Source organism: Petaurus breviceps, unplaced genomic scaffold (genome assembly GCF_028583685.1).
Source record: "Petaurus breviceps papuanus isolate PSGF00001 unplaced genomic scaffold, PetGlider_PUasm1.0 214, whole genome shotgun sequence".
Classification (NCBI taxonomy): domain Eukaryota; kingdom Metazoa; phylum Chordata; class Mammalia; order Diprotodontia; family Petauridae; genus Petaurus; species Petaurus breviceps.
The window spans coordinates 17,016,238-17,039,077 of record NW_027185863.1 but is presented as its reverse complement, the minus strand read 5'-3'; the positions used below and the strand labels follow the sequence as shown (position 1 = coordinate 17,039,077).

The 22,840-nt window shown below is 36.9% G+C and overlaps 1 protein-coding gene across 1 annotated transcript in view; it reads left to right on the top strand.

Annotated features, from left to right (window-relative positions):
- Nucleotides 1-22,840, top strand: part of MYO16 (myosin XVI) — an 871,975-nt gene that overhangs the window by 769,378 nt on the left and 79,757 nt on the right. Inside the window, exon 34 of the mRNA XM_069094125.1 lies at nucleotides 2,337-3,536. Coding sequence (XP_068950226.1) covers nucleotides 2,337-3,536 — 1,200 coding nt within the window. The remainder of the gene's footprint in view (nucleotides 1-2,336; nucleotides 3,537-22,840) is intronic.

The window sequence follows — 22,840 nt, the reverse complement described above, 5'->3', positions numbered from 1 at the left end:
AACTATTTTGTTCTCATGGATTAAATTCTAGATAACTGGGCTTCAATGAGGTTAAAACCATGTGACGTGTATATTTATGCAAATGGTACAATTTTAAAATAACCTCAAAGATTCCTCCCAAAAATGGAAAGGAAAAACAAAACAAAACAAGGCAAAAAGGACTCTTGTGTAAAAAGAATTCTTCTTTAGCTACTGGTGGCATTTTATAAAAACATGAATACTTGTGTCATCTCAGGGTAAATTAGCTAGGAGTTAAATATGTGGAAAGAATGATAGAATGATTTAAGAGTTTTAGCATTTTTTTTCATTGTGGCCATACCAGAATTATTTTTAAATTGGTTACAATTGGACCCAAATATGGGTATGATAATCACATCATTCTGGCTTCTTTAGTGACATATGAAGTTGTTGAGTTTTTAGTTTCGTGATTGTTGGCTTGTTTGTTTGTTCTTTAACTCAGTATCCAAACATTTTTTCAAAGAATTTGGTTGGTTTGAAATGCATCTGAGGTCAGGTTAATTAATAAAGTTCAATATTTCTAAATAAACATATACCATTAAGCTGAACTGAATGTAGCCAAAATTCATATTTTTGTGTTATTATGATCATTTAATCTCAATATATAATAAGCTTACCTTTCCATAGAATCTATAGCATATCTGTCTAAAAATTGGTCATTTGGGTCACTAGGTGATAATAGCACTGAAACTTTCCAAAAAGAATTTGTTTATGAACTAAAAGTCTCTGACTTATTAGAAACAATTTAAATACAATGTATTCATTCCACTAGACTGCCAGGGAATTGCTTTGGGAAAGAAAAATGGTACTGATATAATACAGTAAACAATGGGCATTTTTCTTAGTATGGTCATACCCCCATTTTACTGGTTATCTCTCAGGAGTTCCATTTATTTAAAGTTAACTCTTCTGTTACTAACTTGAGATTTAGAGTTCTTTTTTATTAAGATGCTGTTAAAGGACCCTAACTGTTAAATGACCCTTTTTTGCTTTTTTTTTTTTTGGAGGGGGGAAGGCAGGGCAATTGGGGTTAAGTGACTTGCCCAAGGTCAAACGGCTAGTAAGTGTTGTGTCTGCAGCCAGATTTGAAACAGGTACTCCTGACTCCAGAGCCGGTGCTCTATTCACTATGCCACCTAGCCACCCCATAAATGACCCTTTTTGAAATGAGCAATAAACTTCACTATCTTAGTTAAATAATTTAGTAGTCTATTTAAAGTTGATATTCACAAAACAGGCTTTCTGAAAACCATAGTGGCTAAACCATCCCAACTGATGAAATAATTCAAGATTTTCAAAATTTAATATATTTTATAAAATAACATACTATTAAATAAAATAATTCTCACTACTTATAGAGGATGTATTTGTCTAATTAAATGACCTTATTCATTAAGATAGTGTTTATTATTATATGAGAGAAATCATCCTTCTAAAAAAAATCTATTGTGTTTGTTCTACCTACATATTAGCAAATACCTCTATTTGTTCCCTTAACTCTTTTCTCCCCTTAAATTTGCCTCTCATTGATTCCTACAGTATTTAACACTACTTTACCACACATATTCTCTCTCTGTCTGTCTCTGTATCTCTCTCTGTCTCTCTCTCTGTCTCTGTCTGTCTCTCTGTCTCTGTCTGTCTGTCTCTCTGTCTGTCTCTCTCTGTCTCTGTCTCTCTCTGTCTCTCTGTCTCTCTCTCTGTCCCTCTCCAGGAAAGATTTGTCAGATTTGTCATTAGTTACATAGAACAATAAAGTTTCTTTGGAACTGGGCTTGCTGTGCTCAACTTCAGCCATCTTCACAGGAGAATATGGTAACTTAGAGAACCAGCTGAATGAACCTTCGCCACAAATGGATTTCTGAGATATTTTAAATAAATTCTTTGGACAGTCAAAATTAAACACAGCCCAGATTATTTTGTGTGGCATGTCCATTTTATCTCAACCTAATGTGCTAAACTCTCTTCAAGCAGGACAAAGACATGGTCAGACCTCCTCAAATATAAATATTGAATTATACAACTTTCTCCTTTTTCTCATGGGTAAACTGTTAGTCTTATTGATACTAACAAGTAATTCATATTGAGCTTCATGTTTAAAATATTGATATTCTCCTCTTATACAGAATAAAGTGAGTTTTCCTTAGGAACCAAAGGAACTACTGAACTGAAAAAAAAAATGTCAAAGAGAAATATTGTAGGACATATTAGGATCTGGAACAATAAGATCTATGAAGAGTTAATTCCGAGCTAGGATACATGGTGCAAGCTGTCAGTTATTTGAGGAATCTTAACTCTACCACTCTCTCTTTCTGTTCCAGTGTTGACTCGGCCAAGGCCACACAGTGACGATTACAGCACAATGAAAAAGATTCCTCCCCGAAAGCCCAAAAGAAGCCCCAACACAAAGCTCAGTGGCTCATATGAAGAGATACCAGCACAAAAGCCTGGAGAAGCAAAATATTTAAGTGCTGTAACTAAAGTAGGTCAGCAAGACGTGATGACAATGCAGAGAGCTTCTTCTGCAGATGGGCCACACCAGGGAATCCTCAATTTGTATATGTCCCAAGAGGAAGAGGAGGAGACTGAGCCAGTATACATTGAAATGGTAGGGAACATAATAAAGAACAGTTCCATTGAGACAGACAGCCCAGATCAAGGGGAGTCTGTTTATGAAGAGATGAAATATTTTTTGCCAGAGGAAAGCAACAGTGGCTTGGGAATAGTTCCACTAGTAACTGGATCCCCACCACTGTTTTTTGACTGTCGAAAACCTCTAGCTGTTGAAGATGGTGACATAAACAGTCAAACCATAGGGACCTTTAGAGATACTTGTGACATTCCACCACCTTTTCCAAATCTGCTTCCTCATAGACCTCCACTTCTGGTGTTTCCTCCAACCCCGGTAACGTGCTCTCCGGCATCTGATGAGTCACCTTTAACACCCTTGGAGGTCAAAAAGCTTCCTGTCCTAGAAACCAATCTGAAATACCCTGTGCAGTCAGAAGGATCAAGCCCATTGTCTCCACAGTACTCCAAAAATCAGAAAGGGGACAATGACCGACCATCATCCCCTGGTTTAATGGTATTTAATGTTTCAAGCAAAGTTTCTCCTCCTTCCACTCCACCTCCTCCTCCTCTCCCACCTCCTCCTGTGCCTCCACCTGCTGCTTTTCGGCCTTCCACACATTTTACTTTCCCCCCAGAAACTCATGCTCCATTTCTGGCTAATGCTGGGAAAGCAGTGACGAATTTGGAGTTGTCCAAAGTACCTCAGAAACCAAATTCTACTCATGGTGCAGGTTCTTCCAGCTCATTCTCTCAGCTGCCCTATTCTCCTGGGAAAGTGGCAAAAGCAGAGCACAGGAAACCCAACTCCAGTTCATCCTCTCCATTACCATACAGCCCTCCGAACTCAAGACCGTTAACCAGTCCTCTTGATGAGTTAACAAGCCTGTTTAACTCAGGACGGAGTGTGCTTCGGAAGTCTGCAGCAGGAAGGAAAATTAGGGAACCTGAAGGTAAGCAGTCAGAAACTATTTCTCCTATTTAAGAAAATGTAGTAGAATAATTATGCTAAATGATGAAATAGATAAAATATTAGACCCCCGAGTCAGGAAAACTTGAGTTTAAATCCAGCCTCCAATACTTACTAGCTGTGTGACCCTGGGCAAGTCATTTAATCTCTGTCTGATTCAGTGTGCTCTATGTAAAATGGGGATAATAATATCATCTACTTCTCAGGCTTATTGTTAGGAAAAAGTGAGATGATATTTGTAAAGTGAATTGTAACCCTTAAAGTCTGTGTGTATATGCATATACATATATATCTGTATATAGATGTAGATATATATATTATTCATCATATTATATGTAAGCTTATATAACTGCTATCTAGGGTTATTATTGTTAACTATTATTTTTAATGATTTCTTCTAAAGAGCTGCTAAGTTTTGAAAGCTGATATCAGAATAGGAAATTAGCTAAGCACTAGGGTTCCTACTTTAGAGATAGAGGAATTAAAAGTTGAGAAAATTTTAAAGTATTAAAATAAAACTATGTACAAGAATCTGGGGAAAATAATGAATATCGCATTTCTGTCCAGGGTTTGGTTTATCCTTATTAATAATTTCCTGTATTATAGAAACTCATCCTTAAGGTTCTTAAGTTCCACATTACTGAGCTACATTAACTTGTAAACATTCAACTATAACCCTCATGAGCTATGCAGTGTCTATTAAACTATTCTCTTTAACAATTTATGTTTTTCCTTTCATCATGCTAACATAGTGATTATGGACAGGTTACTTCATCTTTATGGCCCTCAATTTCCTTGTCTATAAAAAGTCATAATACTTGCATTACCCACCTCACAGATGAGTTGTGAGGAAAGCACATAAGGAAACCTTAAAAGTTCAACAGAAATGTGAATTTTCGTCGTCATCATCATCAATCCCCTGGAATTCCCCTCTACAGGATTGGAACCAGTTTTGGTTGAATAGATAGATGATGGATGAAAAAAAAATGTGTCAAGTATTTACTGTGTACAAAGCACTATATTAAACACTAGCTAAACAGATAAGTGAGACCAAGGACCTGTCTTCACAGAGCTTAAATTCTAATTGCAAGAGATAGCACATATAAAAAATACAACTGAATCATGGAAGTAAACGCCCAGAAGTGTAGACGGGTGCTCCAGGGGTGTAGATACCAAGGCTCATGGTCCTTACGGTATATAAGCAAGTCAGATAGCAATCCTCAGGGATCTAGACACTATGGTTATAAAATAACTGGTAAAGTCCAGAGCACCTTACCAGTGATAAGACAGATGATAACACAAGGTCCTCCATCTTACAATGAGGATTGAAATTGGTAACTTTCTGTTCAGCCAAATAGTGTGAACAGCTTTGCCTACAGTTCAGGAGAATTGGAGGAGGGGCTTGAATGAAATGGCAGTTCTGAGCTCCCTCCCATAAGGGTACAGGTTGGAGAGGTGGCAGATTCAATGATCAGCGATGAGATAGAATAGGGACATTAGGAAGAAGATTGGGTATAACATATCCTACATCACTTTTTCCCCTGGCCCTTGAATGGACAGTGGGTGATATGGTGGGAGGAGAGGTCAGAGAAGGAGTTTGGTCTATCACCTCTTCAAACAGCACTGTGATTTCTTGCCTATAATATAATTAATTTGACCAATTCTTAAAAGACGTAAAAGAAGGTAAATGACAAATATTTGCATGTCTTCCTCACAATTCAATTCAACAAATGTTTGTTTTTGCATACACAAGTCATTTTCTCCTTTCTTTGATGAAGTTGGAGATAGATGTTGGAATATTTCATAGTTTAGTGACTTTTAAGGCACAGTTCCACATTGCTTTCTAGAATGACTGTCCCAAGTCATAGCTACAGTACTGATGTGGCAATTTTCCAACTGCCCTTCCAACATTTGTCATTTCTTAAATCATCTTTGGTTGTTAGGAAAAACATGAGAGTTATTTTAATCTTCCTATCTCTAATTATTAGTGCATCAAAGTATTTTTACATGTGGCTATTGAAATCTTTGATTTCTTCCTTGGAAAGCTGCCTGTTGATATTCTTTGACTATTTATAAATTGGTTAATGGTTCTTATTCTCATATATTTCAATCAGTCCATATTTCATAGAAATCATGCTTTTATAAGAAAAACTTGGTACACAGATATCATTCCCACTGTTCTGCTTCCTTTCTAACCTTAGCTGTGTTGGTTTTGTTTGTTGTAAAATTTCTTAAGTTTGTGTAATCAAAAAATATCCATCTTATCTTTTCTGATTCTGTCCTTTGATTGATGGTGAACTCTTCCTCTTTCTTCTTCGCCATAATTTATTTATTATGCCACCCTTCATATAAAATTTATATACCCATCTTAGATACATTATGAGTTGTTGGTCTTTGCTTAATTTCTTCTGCAATAACCATTAATAAGGGAAATTGAATTTTAATCTGCAAAGATCTTTGATTTCCATAAATCTCACTTTGAGATATTAGAGATGTACGTTTAAACTGATTTGTACTACAATTAGCCTTTACAATGTTTTGCTATTCAGTCATTTCTGTTGTATCTGACTCTTTATGACCCTATCTGGGGTTTTCTTGACAAAGATACTGGAATAGTTTGCCATTTCTTTCACCAGCTCATTTTACAGATAAGAAACTGAGGCAAACAGGGTTAAACAGAGCCTCACAGTTAATGTGTTTGAGGCTGGATTTGAAATCAAGAAGATGAGTCTTCCTGTCTGTAGGCTTAGCACTCTATCCACTATACCACTTAACAGCCTTCTTTGCAATTTTAGTACACATAAAGCTCAGTTTAACACTATACCTAGAACTGAAAAGTTGACAAGATCTTATTGGCACTATCCAAGAAGGTTTAGTTAGGGCAATAAAAATAAGACAATGTCTTTAGACAACCTCATGGCATGAGCTCCAAGGACAGTACTCATAAAGCTCTAAGGCATAAATGTAAGGATAAGACATGAATATGCTAATTGTTTGTCCCTACTGTAGCGTTAGCCTGCATTTAGTAACACATATTAGAAACTCAAGTACAATATTCTTATCTTGACTGTGAAATTATAAGAAATATTTCCCTTCTGTGAGCTTTTTTATGAGACATTGTTTAATTGAAAAGATTGCTTTGAGCTTCCTTATGACTTTCTCATAAAGACATGAATTGGCAACTTCCCCATCTAACACAGTAGGTAAAAGAGAAAATTGAGCAACATGAAACAAGTTCATCCCCATTCAACAGACTTCTGTTTTCCAACTACCCACTGGAGACTTCTGTACTTAGTGATAGTCTCTGATGTGGGAAATATATATGAGTTCTCAAGCAGTATTCCAGGTGCATAATGCAGGTTATTTGGGGTTCTGGGTCTTCCTTGCATAAACTGAAAAAGGAGTTAAAACTTAGGTGTATAAGGTAAAATAAGTCTTAAAGACAAAATTAATCAATAAACCTCTCAGAGCAATACATACACACACACTTTTTTTTGGTAGGGGGGAGCCTTGGGAAATTTAGAGAATTGTGGGAAGGGCAGAGTTGGCATTAGGTTTTCATTAAGGCCACTTATCAAAAGTGTCATTTTGTTTGCCATGGTACAATTCTGCTATCACACAGTAATCAGATTTTTTTAGTTGTCAATTTGTTTTGCTTGACTACTATGATAAAAGACCTCTCCTCTCCTCCTTTAATCTCTATTTTCATCTTTTCTTTCCTTCTTCCTTTTTTTTTTGCTTCTCTGTGGTTGGAGGGAAGAAGGATCAAGAAAAATATATGCTTGCTAACTGAAAAAAATTATTAAAAAAAGAAAATAAATGGTATACCTTAACACCTGGTTATCAAGAACAATTAGTTAAAATAGAAAGATGCCCTGACTTCATGTGCATTGAGGAGAGGGATGGACCAAGAAGCCTAGTTGTATTCCAATATCTATGCCCCCAAATTACCATGGTGCCTTTTGATGTCCATTGCCTTCAGCTATGCTCCTTGTATCATTTTTAAAATTTCTACTTATGGCTCTGAAACTTCCTTATATGATCACAGCCCCCCCCCCAAAAAAAAGAAAATTACATTTCTTCTAAAAGCATAATTGACAATATTATTTGGATTTAAAATCTTCCATTTTAGCTTCCTTATATTTGAATATTTTTTACCTGAAGTTATTTTCATATATAAAACTTTAGTGCGTGACTAATTCACCCTTTCCACCCATCCCTCAAATCCATTTAAAAAAATCAATTTCTTGCATGGTTATGGTATGGGAAGAACATTTGGCAGATTTTGCAATAGTCTACAAAATTTCCCCCGTATTCCCTCTATATTAGCGACCTTGGGCAACTAGAACTGTTGACATGTTGTGAATCATTAATTTAAAGTTGCAAGAATTCCCCATTGAAATATAAAACCATATTATTCCAAAAATATTCTGTCCCTAAAATAAATTGAATTCCTAAAATTAAATCTCTTTGAAAGGATATACACACATACACATTACATGCATATATATATAAAATGGAGAGAGAGTAAAAAAATAATACCTATTCTAGACTGAACTCAGGGTTTTTGCAAGTCAGATCTGGCTTGCCTGAGTTCAACCTGGAATAGCCATTATTTTTTCAATCTCAATCCCTCTCTCTCTCTCTCTCTCTCTCTCTCTCTCTCTCTCTCTCTCTCTCTCTTTCCTTTACGTACATACATATACACATACAATGTGTGTGTTATCCTGAATTGGAGCAGTTACTATAGGCTATATTTTAAAAGCTATCATTTCCTGGGTAATTTTATCAGATGGAGACAAATCTCAATATTGCATGGGTTTACATAAAGAAAACACAAATGAGTGAAAAATTGAATTTCTTGAAAAGCTATTCATTCATTTTTCAAACATCATTTTCATCAGATTTAATGTGTGCAATTGGAGGCTTTACATGGTTTTCCAAATTCTCCAATTATAGTAGGCATATGCAAAACAGTATTTCTATATGCAGATTAGGGAGTTGCAATGGGGGAAGGGCTCTTCATCAATGGTGGAGACAGGCTGTCATTGTAGCAGAGGTTTGGTATCGTTTGGGCTTGGTACAAAGAAAAGTGACAGGAAAGAAACACTTGCTATCTTGAGAAGTAAAGCAGGGGGGGTCATACCATTTAGAAGGAGACAACTGGGCTTCCCAAGCTCACATATGCCAGTATGTACTCTAAGACATAAGAATATTCTAAAATGTAGAAATAGATTATATAGGTATAAATATAGGTCATTTCTAAATGTCATACTCCTAAAATTAGATCTTTTTGAAAGAAAGAGAATTAAAGAATTAAGGTGGATCAGGAAGGGGAGCATGTATAAAAGTGTGTATATAGAGAAAAATACACAAGATTACTATACAAAATGTGTTTAGTATGAATGTGTTTTAATATTCCTTTCCATTAAAATTCAAATGTTTCCTTAATTTTATACTCACTATTCTCTTTTCCCTCATTATAATTATCATCTTTTTATTAGGAACATGATTATAGACTGTTTTCAGGTTTCAAACAATATAGATTTGTGTGGAAAAGTGCTGCCTATATTCCTACCAATACAATAGTTACTTGATAAATTGCTTTTTAAAAGCTGAGCATGAGTGAATGTTTATTTTTATACCTTTTCACATACTATCACCCCGTTAATGTTCAAAATATTTAGTTACATAATACAGAAAAATTTCTAACATCCCTATGCAAATAATTCCTGATTTTTTCATTCCCAATGTATTAGACATGGTCTTATTTGGTTAATAGAGAGATGTATTAACTCTTTGAGACCACTAGGGTGCCTCATTGTACTAATTGGCCACTTTGGTACCTGACTGAATTCATCCATCTTTGAAAGATGAAAAATTTGCCAGGAAAAAGCAGGATTTAGAACCATCAAAATTATAAGTAGAGATGATAATTTGTTTAAGAAAAAAAGCATTTTAGAAAATTAGGTGTGAATCTGTGAAAGGTATGATGACAAGAATTCAATTTTACTATTTTCAAATAGTATAAATTTTAGATTACAAGGTATAAATGAGTAATATAACTAAATAAAATAAGGTAAATTTATAATAAATATAATCCGTAATAGTGCTCTTAATATAGCAACTCTTCAATATGTTTATTGAACAAGTAAAAATGTGCAAAATTCTTTACGACAAATAAAATAATATTTTAACATTCAAAAATTGCCTATTGGGTCCAGTGTTGAAGACTTTTTTTACTTAATAAGAATCACATATATCATATCTAAATTATTATAAATAACAAAGTACAAATATTTTAAATATTTTTAAAAGAACTAAGTTACATAGTTTGTTTTTTATGCATCTCAGAATCACAGCGTGATACATCTTCCAAAGATCTTAGAGACCATCAAGTCCATTTTGCTCGTTTTACAAATGAGGAAATTGAGGCCCAGAGAGATGAAGTGATGGGTCCCATGCTACTCAGCTGAACAGTGACAACCATGACTAAAACAAAAGTCTTCTGACTCCAACTGGATCTCTGGCTTCTTTTAAAGCACTGTAGCTCCTCAGTATTTTATTTTTTGAAGCTGCAGAGACTTGAAAGCATAACGTAAGCTTGTTATCAGTTGGATGATATGCCATATTTGTGTTCTATATGACTAGTATAGGAGTTACCTTGAAAACAAACAACAATTTCTTCTCTTAGCATTATTTTGGAAATTTTGTCTTCAGTGGTTGGGCAATTCATTTAAATCCTTATGGACAGTGGATTGCAATGTACCACAGAAACAACTTGCCTCTGAAAGCCATAGAATATTTTTCATAATTCGAATAAAATACTTCTCAGGAATTAGGTTTCCACCAAAATAACAATGTACTATGCATGATCCTAGATATGCTATCCAGCAAATGTTTCCAGGGGGGTGCAGCTAGCGCAATCAACCCATTCTGCTATCCACTATAACCACTCTAAATTTACTTTTCACGTAGAAAATGTGTGGACTTCTAAATATTTCATCAAAACAGAACTAAGTACGAAAGATCAAAGTTCAAAAGGATGCACAATAGCATTTTAAATCAATATTTTATGAGGTTAGAAGCTTCTGTACCAAATTAAATGCTGTTACCTAGAAATTGTTTAGTGATGAGAAGCAGATTTTCATAGATCCATGCAATATAAACTTGAATGTGTTATTTTTTCAAGGACAGTATCTGGAAGTTGCCATTTTCCATTCCTTATGCTGGTAACAGATTTTTACAAGCCTCTCTGCCACTACCCCTACTTCCCCCACACCACCCCCAAGTTTAATCTCTGATAATGGGATTGTAGCCTGGGAAATGGACCCACCCTATGTAAATCTTAACATCCTATATAGGACAATCCATAGCATCCTGACTACTCCAGAACCTTTCGTCTCTCCCTCCCGTCCCCCATCTGAATTTCACTCTTCCAAATTCTTTATCTTTATAATTATTTATTTGTGATGGGTGTCATGAATAGCATGAAGATACATGAAAATTATGAAGAGGATGAAGAAAAACAACAAAGAGCTTACTGATGTGTGATTCTTTTCATTGATCTAGTACATTAGCGTCTCTCCCTAGCATAACAGTCATTCTTCGTTTAAAAAAAAAAAAAAAAGGAGGCCTTCCTCTGCATGCTGGCAACTCTGCTGATATTTTTTTCTCATTTTCCACATCAGTCCTGTGGGGAATGCTAGATTAATATCCCCAGAGAAGGAAGTTCCTCATTTATTCAACAGTCATTGGAGATGGAAAGCTTTCTTTCCTCACCCTGTCCATGAACCTGAACCCTGACATAGGGTGAATAGTTCTATCAATGAGAAAATGATTTTGTACTAAGTTCTTGGCTTCTCTTCAGTAATTCAGCAACCATTTATTAAATGCTTTCCACAGCATGTACAAGGTGAGACGTAGTGTGGAGAGATAGTGGGGAGAGGGGAGAGAGCTGACCTTGGAGAACGGAAAAACTGAGTCCAAGGTTTATAATCAGATCTCAAAGTCTATAAATTACAGAAGGGTTGCTGATCATCTTTGGTTGAGGGTGTTCCATTCTGGAAAATTCCCCAGATGAATAAAACCAGAGGTCCATCCTCCCTTTCCCCAAAAGCATAAATGTGTTATATAACTGTTCATGAACCTACCAGTGGTTAACACTTCTGGGTTGGAGTTTTGCTGACTCAATCCACTAGAAACTAGGTGATTATTTAGATAACCTAGTCATTTGGGGTCAAAGGAATATCAGTCTAGGCCAGAAAGGATCTCAGAAGACATCTAGACCCAACTTCTACTTTCCATCCTCTATTCTAAAACTCAGGAAGATTCAGTGACTTCCCCAAAGTGACAGAGACAATAAATAAGTTAAGTCACCATTTATTAAGCACTAGGATGGACTTCATTTAAACCATTTCTCTATAGAACATAAGCTATGGATTTTAGCGATTTAGAACACTCCAAAATGTTTATTGTTCTGATAGTTTGCAGACAATGACCCTAATACTTTGTCATCTATAGCATCTTCCTCCTGGGAATGTTCAGGCATTTGTAAGATACTGGGCCTGATTTTCCAACTGAGAGGCTTATGTTCCCTCATATATAAAGTTACTATTAACTTCACAGTTGTATAACTCCTCCCTGCCCATCTTCATGTTTCTCCCCTTACATCAATGATGAACTGGTAAAAGAACTACACAGTGTAGGCTTATCCTGCCACTGTTCTCCCAAGTGACCATGGACAAAGTCCTTAAATTCTTTGGTATATTTCCTCATCGATAAAATGGAACTGATTATACCTACCTGCCTTGTCCAAAGGGCTATGGTGATCTAATAAAACATCTGTGAAAGTGTTTTGCAAATTGTAAAGCTCTCTACAAATGTCAGATGAAGAGAGACTGTGTGATGTAATAGAAAGAGGCCTGGTTATAATGTCAGAGGATTTGGGTTCAAATTCTGGTTCTGCTACTTAGGACCCATGGGGACTTGAACAGATGATTTCTCTGGGACTCAATTTTCTCATCCTTAGGATGAAAAGATAAGATTAAATGAACCCTGAGGTCACTTTTCAACTCTAAATGCAAAAATCTTATAAAGTTATAGTAATAATACACTGTGGCAAAGTTGGCTTTTCATTCTTTCCAATGCCTCTATTCTCCTGTCCTCAGTTCCTAGGAAAATGCAATGACATTTTCCTCTTCAGAAACCTGATGCAAAAAACTATTAGAGCCAAGATCATTGCAAAAGGTACCAGGAACCCAAATACAAGCTTAGCATCAAGAGAAGATATTAAAGGAGGTCAGATAAAATGTCTCTTCTTTTTTGTTTTCTTGAAGGTGTATTCTCAGCACACAGTATTAAGCTAACACAAATTGTAATTTAAATCAAGTTTCTCTTTGGTACCCTTCTGCGTTTCCCCACCTGCCAATTCTGTGTGCCCTTCTAGTACATAAAAATTATAAATATAGAACCTGAAGGAGCCTTAAATGCAATCTAGTCTAAGCTCCTCATTTTACAGATAGGACAGATAGGTAAACAGACTTGCCCAAGGTCTCATCATCAGAGGCAAAATTTGAACTCAAGTTCTCTGACTCCAGAATCAGTATTCTTTCTACAGTTTCAGAACTGGAAATAATCTAGATGTCATTTAATGCAGTCTCTTCCAATCCTATATGTGAAGAAATTGAGGCCCAAGCCCAGTGCCATCATTCATTTATGCTCCTCCTCATTTGAGATTTCTTGCATACTTCATTCTTGTATTTCCTCGCCCATGAAGGATGGAGCTCAATGCTACAGAGATAGTTTGTTTTATTCTATGATACATCAATATTTTGCTGTTCTGCTTTTTATTCCCTCAGGGCTCTGTATTTGATAAAAAGGATGTGAGGGGCAATTACAGATAATGTCTTCCCGGGGGCTCCCCTTCTCGGAAGCATCTAAATTATAAAGAAATTTAATTCCTTAACCTCACTGAATGAATCTCCTAGTAGGGATTTCAGAGAAAATCACAGGAACCTTTGCAAAGATTCTCAGATCCCACCATACCAAGATACCCATGACAATGCAGAAAACTGACACTATGAATAAGACAGGGTCATACTGCTTCCTGAAAGACATTAGATGAAGAAATGGAGACATATTAAATCAAAGCAAGTAACAGTACGGTGTTATATAAAGAAGGCTGGACCAGCAGCCAGAAAACCAGAGCCAGAGCCCTTGATTTGCCACTCAATGGGATTGAAGTCCTTTAAACAATCCGCTTCCCTGTCCTCACCTGTAAAATAAAGGCAATGAACTGGATGAGCTTCAAAGTCTCTTTCTGCTCTAAATTCTCAGTCATCTATTTTAGGATTCTATTCCCTTGGCCTCTTATTATTACAATATGTCATTTTAGTAATGGACCACTCTGAAGGTCACAAAGATGAGCCTTCCAAGACCAGTAAAAGCAGCAGTGGCTGGATACAATTGTGTACCTAGATGCTCAGATGCTTCTATGGACCTGGGATATAACCCCTCTCCCAATACAAATCAGAGCCCATCTTTCCCTTCAAGCTGGTCCAATTCTTGTCCATGTCCTATAATAACTTTGCCACAAAGGGTTTGCCTAACGTCTTAGAGGTTTTCTTCACTTTCTTCTGACAAATTGTAAGGATCCCAGTGGAGTATCGATACCTCAAACCAAAAACAACCCATCTCCAGGAACGGCAGGTGCTTTAACACCTCACTTTTTATTGCTTGTGGAGTGTCAGTCACACTGCCACACTTGGATTTTGTACATGTATTTTATCATCTCTGAAATGAGCTCGATCCTAGCAAAGAAGCCATTACCAGTGTGATATTCTTCAGTGAATCAGCTGAAGAGGAATGCATTGTACCTGGTATCCTGAAAAGAATGCGGCCTTTTCAGAAGTGGATTATCCTTCATAACCAGTAAATATTTTTCATACTATCAACATGTTAAAGCAAGCAGCTATTGTGTGTTGTGTATCTCTATGCTGGATTGCAAATTAAACTCCCACTGGGGTTTCAAAAGAGAAATCCAAGGCTTTATCCTCTAAGCCACTCAGCCTCTCTCCTTAAGCAAGTTAATAAAGACCTTCCTGGCTATCTGCATCTCATTATACTCAAATAATACAATATCATGGGGTTTTCTTCCTTTTGTGAAGAAATGCTCAGAAGTGACATAGTGTGAGGAATATTTTCCTAAAGATGTGTTGGATTTGTGCCATGTACTATCTTTCCTAAAGAGTATTCAGGAGAAAAACCTACTTCTTAATTACCTACCAGCATTTAGGTCCTTAATGCATGACTCAGATCTTTTTCGTGATTAATCCTAAAATAAGTCAAGAAATTACTCATATTACACCCAAGATCTTGTTAGAGTCACTATTGCTAGATTTATCTTGCTTCTATTAAATTCTTGTCAATGAGTAGTCATTAAATGAGCACCTACTGTGTGCATACATCCCTCAGACATTTGGTTGATCTGGCTTTGATTTTCGTACTTTGAAGCTATTGGTTCCTTTTCAAAGGTTGGTTATTTGTGACAGCTTTGCATATTGGCAACTGCTAGAAAAAGGCCAGTGAAGAATTGTTTGCTTTAATATGTAAAATCTGGTCAACTTTAAGTAGAATGTAAGTTCCTTGAGGGTAGGGACTAGTAGGTGTTCATACCTTTAGCATCTAGCATAGTGCCTGGTGTATAATAATTGCTTGATAAATGGTTGTTGATTTGGAGTTAGTTGCTAAACATTTAACTATTTCTTTTGGTGTTTGATGAATTCTTCATATCATAGTCATGGGCATACCCATAATGCAGATTGTAACTACTTTTTTGTCTTACATAATGGTTGTCCTAAATTATTGTGGTCAAAATAACCTTATTTGTAAGGAAAAAGCATTATTTCTTACAAGACAATTGACAGAGATAGAGCGACTCATTAATTTAGTAAGATAAAACATCAAGACCCCCAAATTTTTGCCTTTTCCAAAATACCTTACTTTAGTCTAAATAGGAATACCAATGCATTCCAATATCCACACTTAAGAAGACCCCTGAAAATTACTAGGAGTAGTTCACTTACATATTTCAAAGCATTTGTTCTTTCATCAGTGTGTGTATCCCTCCCCTCAGTGCAGTCCAAGCCTTACCTTCCTATATGATTCTTGTCCATATTTTTCTATAGAGTTTCTACAGAGGACTGACTTACCCAATGGGCTGGGTAGGCTTTTCTATTTCATGGGTACCAGTGTAGATGACCTAGTTCAACAATTAGTGCCAGTCAATTAGCATATTTATTAAGCTGCTAGTGTGATCCAGGCATTGTATTATGCATCAGGGATAACAAGAAAGGAATTTTTTTACTGTCCCTGCTCTCAAAGAGAGTCAAGTGAGGGAGACAACATGTACATAACTATGTATAAACCAGAAACACACAAGATGAATTGGGACTGGTCACGGAGGATAGGCACTAAGATTCAGGAGGCCTGGGAAGGGCTTCATGAAAAAGATGGCCTTAGCAAACACTTAAAGGAAGCCAGGGAAGCTAGGAGGCAGAGAAGGGAGAACATTTCAGGCATGGGAGTCATCCAGTGAAAATCATTAGACTAGAGAGACGGATTTTCATAAGTACAAGTGGATTTGCCTTGAAAACTTGTGGGGTTTGTTTTGTTTTGTTTTATGTTTCTGAAAGAGCCTACATCAAAGGAATGTGTCTGGTAAGGGGTTACTAAGTCAAGGAAAAGAGGGAAAATAATATAGAAAAGGGTAAAAGTAGAGAGTAGAAAGCAGTTAGCCTTACCATGGGGCAAATAGCAAGATCTCCAGATCCATGTTTTGGAAAAAGCTTATGATAATTAGAAGACAGCTTAAGCCTCTTAGTGTGCAGAGGAACCAAAATTGAGTAACAATAATGGTCATTTATATGTGTATAGTCTTTAACTTATTAAAGCAGTTTCCCATGTATACTAATAACCTCTGATATTTACATAGTACTTCAAGGAAATTACAAACACTTTACATCTATTATCTCTTGATTCTCCTAACAGCCATAAGAGGTATGTGCTATTATTATTTCCATTTCACAGATGAATAAACTAAGGTTGAGAAAGGTTATTTGGCTTCATTAGTCACACAGTTAAAAAGTGGCTGAGGAGCATGTAAACCCAGGACTCCCTGACTACAGGTCTATGACATTATCTTTCCCCTGTACCATATTTATTCCTCAGTTAAACTTTTAAAAATATTTTTATGAGGTGGAGAGGCCACATTATCCAAGTTCATCATAGCTACTTTGGGGGGCCTCAGGGGAAGCAAACCAAACAATTCTGATAAAATTCCACAGTTGTTTATCTCATAGGCACATTTTATCCCACACAAGGATAGCTGCTTAAGTTCTTACATTGAGATATGCAGACAATGGAAGACAAGAGGAAAATAACTCAGGTTCTTAGACACCAAAGAGACAATGATACAATGAAATTTCTAGAGGGGAAATGTATTTATGATTTTATGAGTGGGGGATTCAGTCTTTGAGTGAGTTCATCTTGAGGTCCCAGAGGGAGGGAAAAGCAGATTGTTAATGCAAGAGGCCTCCTCCTGGCTGGATTCCCAGACTATTGCGAACTATTGCCATTCTTTGCTTTTTTGAAGCAGGTACACTCTGGGTCAGTCTTACAGAGAAGGTCTCTCAATGATTTGGGGGGGGGGGTTAATAGGGAGGGGTACTCCTTTACTCAAGCATTACAGATTGGCTTCTTCCCTTCCCCCACCCCACCATCTGATAGTACAGACAGGTAGATGTCAATGCCAATTGATTAGGAAGCTGGAAATTTACAGCAAGGAAGATTCCAAATGTGGCAAGCTCCAAAGAAGAGACTAGAAAGGACTATGAATCAGGATGAAAGAGTCAGCCTGTCCCCAAAATGTCTAGAAACATCATCCTCCCCCCCAAAAAAGTGGCATTAAGGGCTACTGTAGAAAGCATGATTATTCCTCTCATGACAGAAACAGAAACTTGAGCAGCTAGCTGATAGCAGAATCAGTGCTAAGGCCCAGGCTTCCTTACTCTCATCCCTGTGTTTTTAACACTACACCACACTGCCTATGATATTCCAGATTCCAGCTAACCAGGTTAAGATCAATGTTAGAGGGTATTCAGAGAGTTGTAATAATAGTGACAAGGCATAGTAGGAGAGAACTTGGGCTATCCTTGGGCAGAGATTTTTTTTCAAATCATCAACGCCTGTGAGGGTTATAAAGGTATAGTGATTCCATCTCCCCATATTCACTGAGCCCTTGCTCTCTGCCCGGTGACATTGAATAACTAGCCATCCTTTCCAGTCCTGGTTTTACCTCCTCTAATATCCCCCAATTCACTGGACTTGTTGGAGGAATCTGAATATTCTTTGCTTCCCATTTCTACTTCCATACTCTCCCATAATCTGCTCAACCTCTCCTTTGAAATTTGTTCGTTCCAAATTTAGTACCCATTCCCAATACTGGTCACCATTATCCATCGATCTCTGGGACATTCTCCTTCCTTTCTCAATGAGTTCAGTACTTGGGTCACAGCCTTTCTCCACCTAAACTCTTGTACTAATGCTTGGAGGCTTCAGCATTCGTGATGATGTTCCCTCATATGCCCTGACTGCCCAGTTCCTCAGTCACCTCTACTCCACAAGGATGGTCATACCCATCTTGTCATCAACCACAAGGGTGCCACTTCTCTGTTGAGTTTTGAAATTCTGATTATGAACTTCCATCATTATATCTTTACCTATTTTTTCTTCATTCCTAAAACTGTCTTTTATCTTCACTTGGTCTCCAATATTGCCATCCCCCAGAACTCTCCCAGGCTATTACCTTTGTTCTGTCTAAACTATCCTACCTTCTCTATCATGATCCCTTAGTGAACCAGTTCAGCTCCCTGCTATTCTTTACAAAACATAAATGTCTTTGTCTACTTATCTTATAGCTGTTCATACCTTGCCAAATCCCAACATCTTCTTCCTTTACTCCTACTGAATACACGCTACGAAACAGTCCAAGGAAGTTGTGAAAATGTGCTGACTGGGGCTACAAGAAACTTATGTCATCTCTTTGCAAATAGGCTCTCACTGTAATAAGGCAAATCCCTGATCTCCTCCTTAGTTGATCCTCTACCCCAATTTCCACATCTGTCATAAATTTTCTTCTCCCTCCACAAGCCTCCAAATCTCCTCAAGCCTCTAATTCTCTCAACTGAGGATCTTTCCAGAAAAATCAAAGCTATTCTATCTGAGTCCCCTCTTCTCCCCATCTCTTCATCTCACATCCCCTTGATCTCACTAGCCTCTTCCTTTATTTCTGACTCAGATGAAAAAGTGGCCATTCTCATCATGTACTCTTGATCCTGTCCACTCCCATCTTCCTGAAGAGATTGCTCCCATTCTATCCTGATATACAATGCAATAACTCCTCCTAAATTACAATAAAATACTAAAAACCCCTCCCAAAGTCTCCATTTAAAGACAGATCAAGAAACCCAGCCAACTCTTAATTTCCCACCAGCTGCACTCCTTGTATTTGACTACACTAATAGATTCACCCTTGTCAGGTACATTTCCTCCCCTCTCCCCACCACCCTAAGTTTTCAGCTTCCTTTTATGTGTACTCTACTCACTATCTCCTAAATTCTTTGCAATCTAGCTTCTGACATCATCATTCAACTGAAAATGCTCCCTCCAAAGTTACCAAGTATCTCTTAATTGACAAATCCAACTGACTTTTCAAAGTCCACATCTATCCTTCTCTCTGCAGCATTTTACACTAACACCTTCTACTCTTTCCTTTTTGAGTTATTCAAGTACTAATCTCTCATTTCTCCTGTCTAGCCACTTCTTCTTAGTCTCCTTTGCTGTATCAGCATCTTTGTCCTGCTCCCTAATTCTAGGTGCCCTCAAAGGCTCTCTTCTAATGTCTTCTTTACTTTCTCACTGTATAATTTTACTTTGTCATTTCATTACTTCCCATAGATTCAATTTTTTTTCTGTATGCATATGATTCCCATATCTTTATTTCTAACCATATTTTCTCTCCTAGCCCCAGGATCATGCCTATTAGACATCATGAAATGAATGACTCCTAGGTCATTCATGTCTGTGAGTTTAGGTGGAGAAAGGCTGTGACCCAAGTACTGAACTCATTGAGAAAGGAAGGAGAATGTCCTAGAGATCAGTGGATAATGGTGACCAGTATTGGGAATGGGTACTAAATTTGGAATGAACAAATTTCAAAGGAGAGGTTGAGCAGATTATGGGAGAGTATGGAAGTAGAAATGGGAAGCAAAGAATATTCAGATTCCTCCAACAGGTCCAGTGAATTGGGGGATATTAGAGGAGGTAAAACCAGGACTGGAAAGGATGGCTAGTTATTCAATGTCACCGGGCAGAGAGCAAGGGCTCAGTGAATATGGGGAGATGGAATGACTATACCTTTATAACCCTCACAGGCATTCATGTCATACATAAGTCAACAGGTCCAAACAGAAATCATTAATTGTTCTTCCCAAACCCTCCTTTCTTCCAAACTCCCCACTGATTTGTCAAGGGCATCATCATCGTCGTCCTTTCAGTTACCCAGTTTTATAACCTCAGAGACATTCTCAACTCTTTACTGTCACCCACCCTACATATCCAATCAGCTGCCAGAGTGCATTGTTTCTCCACAACACCATTCTGTTCTTTCCATTTACACAAAAGGCACTATAGCTTGATTTCCCATAATATCTTACCTGGATTATTGAAATAGCCTTTTAATTAGTTTCTCTGCCTCAAGACTCTTTTCACTTGAAGCCATCCTTCACACAGCTTCCTAAATGACTTTCTGATCATAAAGCTCCAACCACATCACCTCTATAATCAATATATTCAAATGGGTCTCTATTACCTCTAGGATCAAGTATTCACTGTTTAAACATTTAAAGCTCTTCACAACCTGATCCTTCTATCTTTCCAGTCTCCTCCCACCTTCTTTATGAGGACTTTCCTAGGACATTCCACCTTCCAGTGCCTTCTCCTTCAAAGTTACCTTATACTTTGTATATTTCTTTCCAATGACATTATATGTACGTATTTTCCACATTAGAAAGTAAGCTCCTTGGAGACAAGGGATATTTTTACTTTTTTCTTTATATCACTAGCACTTATTTGTTGACAATTCTAACCTTAGCACTCACCTGCACATCTTAACTCATGTCCAGCTACATATGTATAGGGCATCAGATCCTTTTTTGTTTAATGCCATCAGCACCACAGATATGTCCCCGGGGTCATTAGTTTTGGTTTTGGATAAAAGCTTCACATACATTTTGTTCTCTAGGTTTCTGATAGATAAATTACTCTAAATATAACTACTACATCTCTCCCCAAGGAAAATTTGTACCTCTCATGATTTCTTGATACTAATTATGTTTCTGTAAATGCTATGTTGCTCTCTTTTGGAAACTAGAGTTTCAGTCTTGTTCTCCAGATTGTAGTGTTTGTGTTCTTCTCCTTCTCCCCTCCCCTGACCACAATTTAATTAAAAGTATAGCAAAGCTAAAAGATTTGGTTTAATCACTTACATGTCATACATGACAGTAAAACTCCCTAATTGTTAACATTAATTTCACTGATGCAGTTGCCACTGAGCAGGGGGTCTCTACCATTCACTCATCCAGCCTTGAAATCATTTCTAATTTAGTGTGTCTTGGAACTGTGACACAATAAAAGCTCATCGTGCTTTATGTATGGTGATGTGGGATCATAAAAATGTCTTTTTAATCTGAGGATCATTAGAAAACTCAACGATGTGGTCCAGCTGCTAATCAGGATGCATTCCCATTTCCATGGGGATTTAGTTGATCTTAGGGACCCTCTACAATGTTTACTGTGTGATTAAATACTTTCACTTTTCAAAAATGAAAAAAAAAGATTGTCCTTCGACATATCCTACTGAGACATGCAGTTCCTTTTTCAGAACATAAAAGTGGGGAATGACTGTATGCAAAAATTTATGAGTGAAAACATTTTGTTCTCCTGCTTCCTGTTTTTCTCTTAAACATGCATAGGTTTTTATAAAGATCAGGAAGAGACAAGTGGGAGCTCAACCAATTTCTAATATTAAATTCACAGCTATTCATTGTTTTTAATATTATTTAATATAGTTAATGTAATATTGTATAATATCAATATATTTATTATATTAATATTATATTTGTATATTTAATATTATGATATATAGATATTATTTATATTTAATATTATTGTATTGTCGACATTATTAATATTTATATAATATTAAATTATATTTACTATTGCTCATATTTAATATTATTCAATATATTTCTATTATAAGTACAAAACTTAAAGTGAGGCAGCACTTTGCTCCTTAGGTGCCCAAGAGAAGGCATCATTGGGAAAGATGAGTGAGCTCATGGTTCTTAAGTCTAGAGACTTAAGCAGTATTAATAACAGTAGATTTAGAGCCAGAAGGAACCTCTGAGGGTATCTAGTCCAAACTCTTTCTTTTGCTGGTGAGGAAACAAAGGCCCAGAGAGGTTAACACTTAAAGCTCTTGACAACTTGGCCCCTTTTTATCTTTCCAGTCTGCAAAATGTATGACTTCCATGTTCATTCTCTATGATCAACCCTATACTGCCTATTCTTTACAGGTGGTGCTCTATTTCCCAATTTCGGGCTCCTGCCCTGGTTCTCTCTCATTCCTGGAATGCTTTCTCTCCTAAAATCTGTCTTAGAATCTGTCTTTCTCTAAGACTTGGATCATGAGAAATCCTATAGAAAATATGTCTAAGTCCCCTATCCTTGCTGCCGGTGATTTCTCCTCTAAGACTGCCTTCTATAAACTAAACTCCATGTTCACAAGGAATGTTTTTACTTTTTCCTTTCATTCACAATTCTTGACACAGAGTAAGCCCTTAATAAATACATACCGATTGACTAAAATGATTGATTACGTACAACTAGGATTTGAAATATAATTCTTTGACTCCAAGATCAGCTTCCTTTCCTTTTTTTTTTCTTTTTGGAGGGCAAATGGGGTGAAGTGACTTACCCAAAGTCACACGACTAGTAAGTGAGTCAAGTGTCTGAGGCCAAATTTGAACTCAGGTTTTCCTGACTCCAGGGCCAGTGCTGTATTCACTGCGCCACCTAGCCATCCCCAAGAATTCAGCTTTCTTTCTACTTCATAATGCTTCGTTTTCTTAGTTTCTATGTGAATGTGACTAAGACCAATATATCACA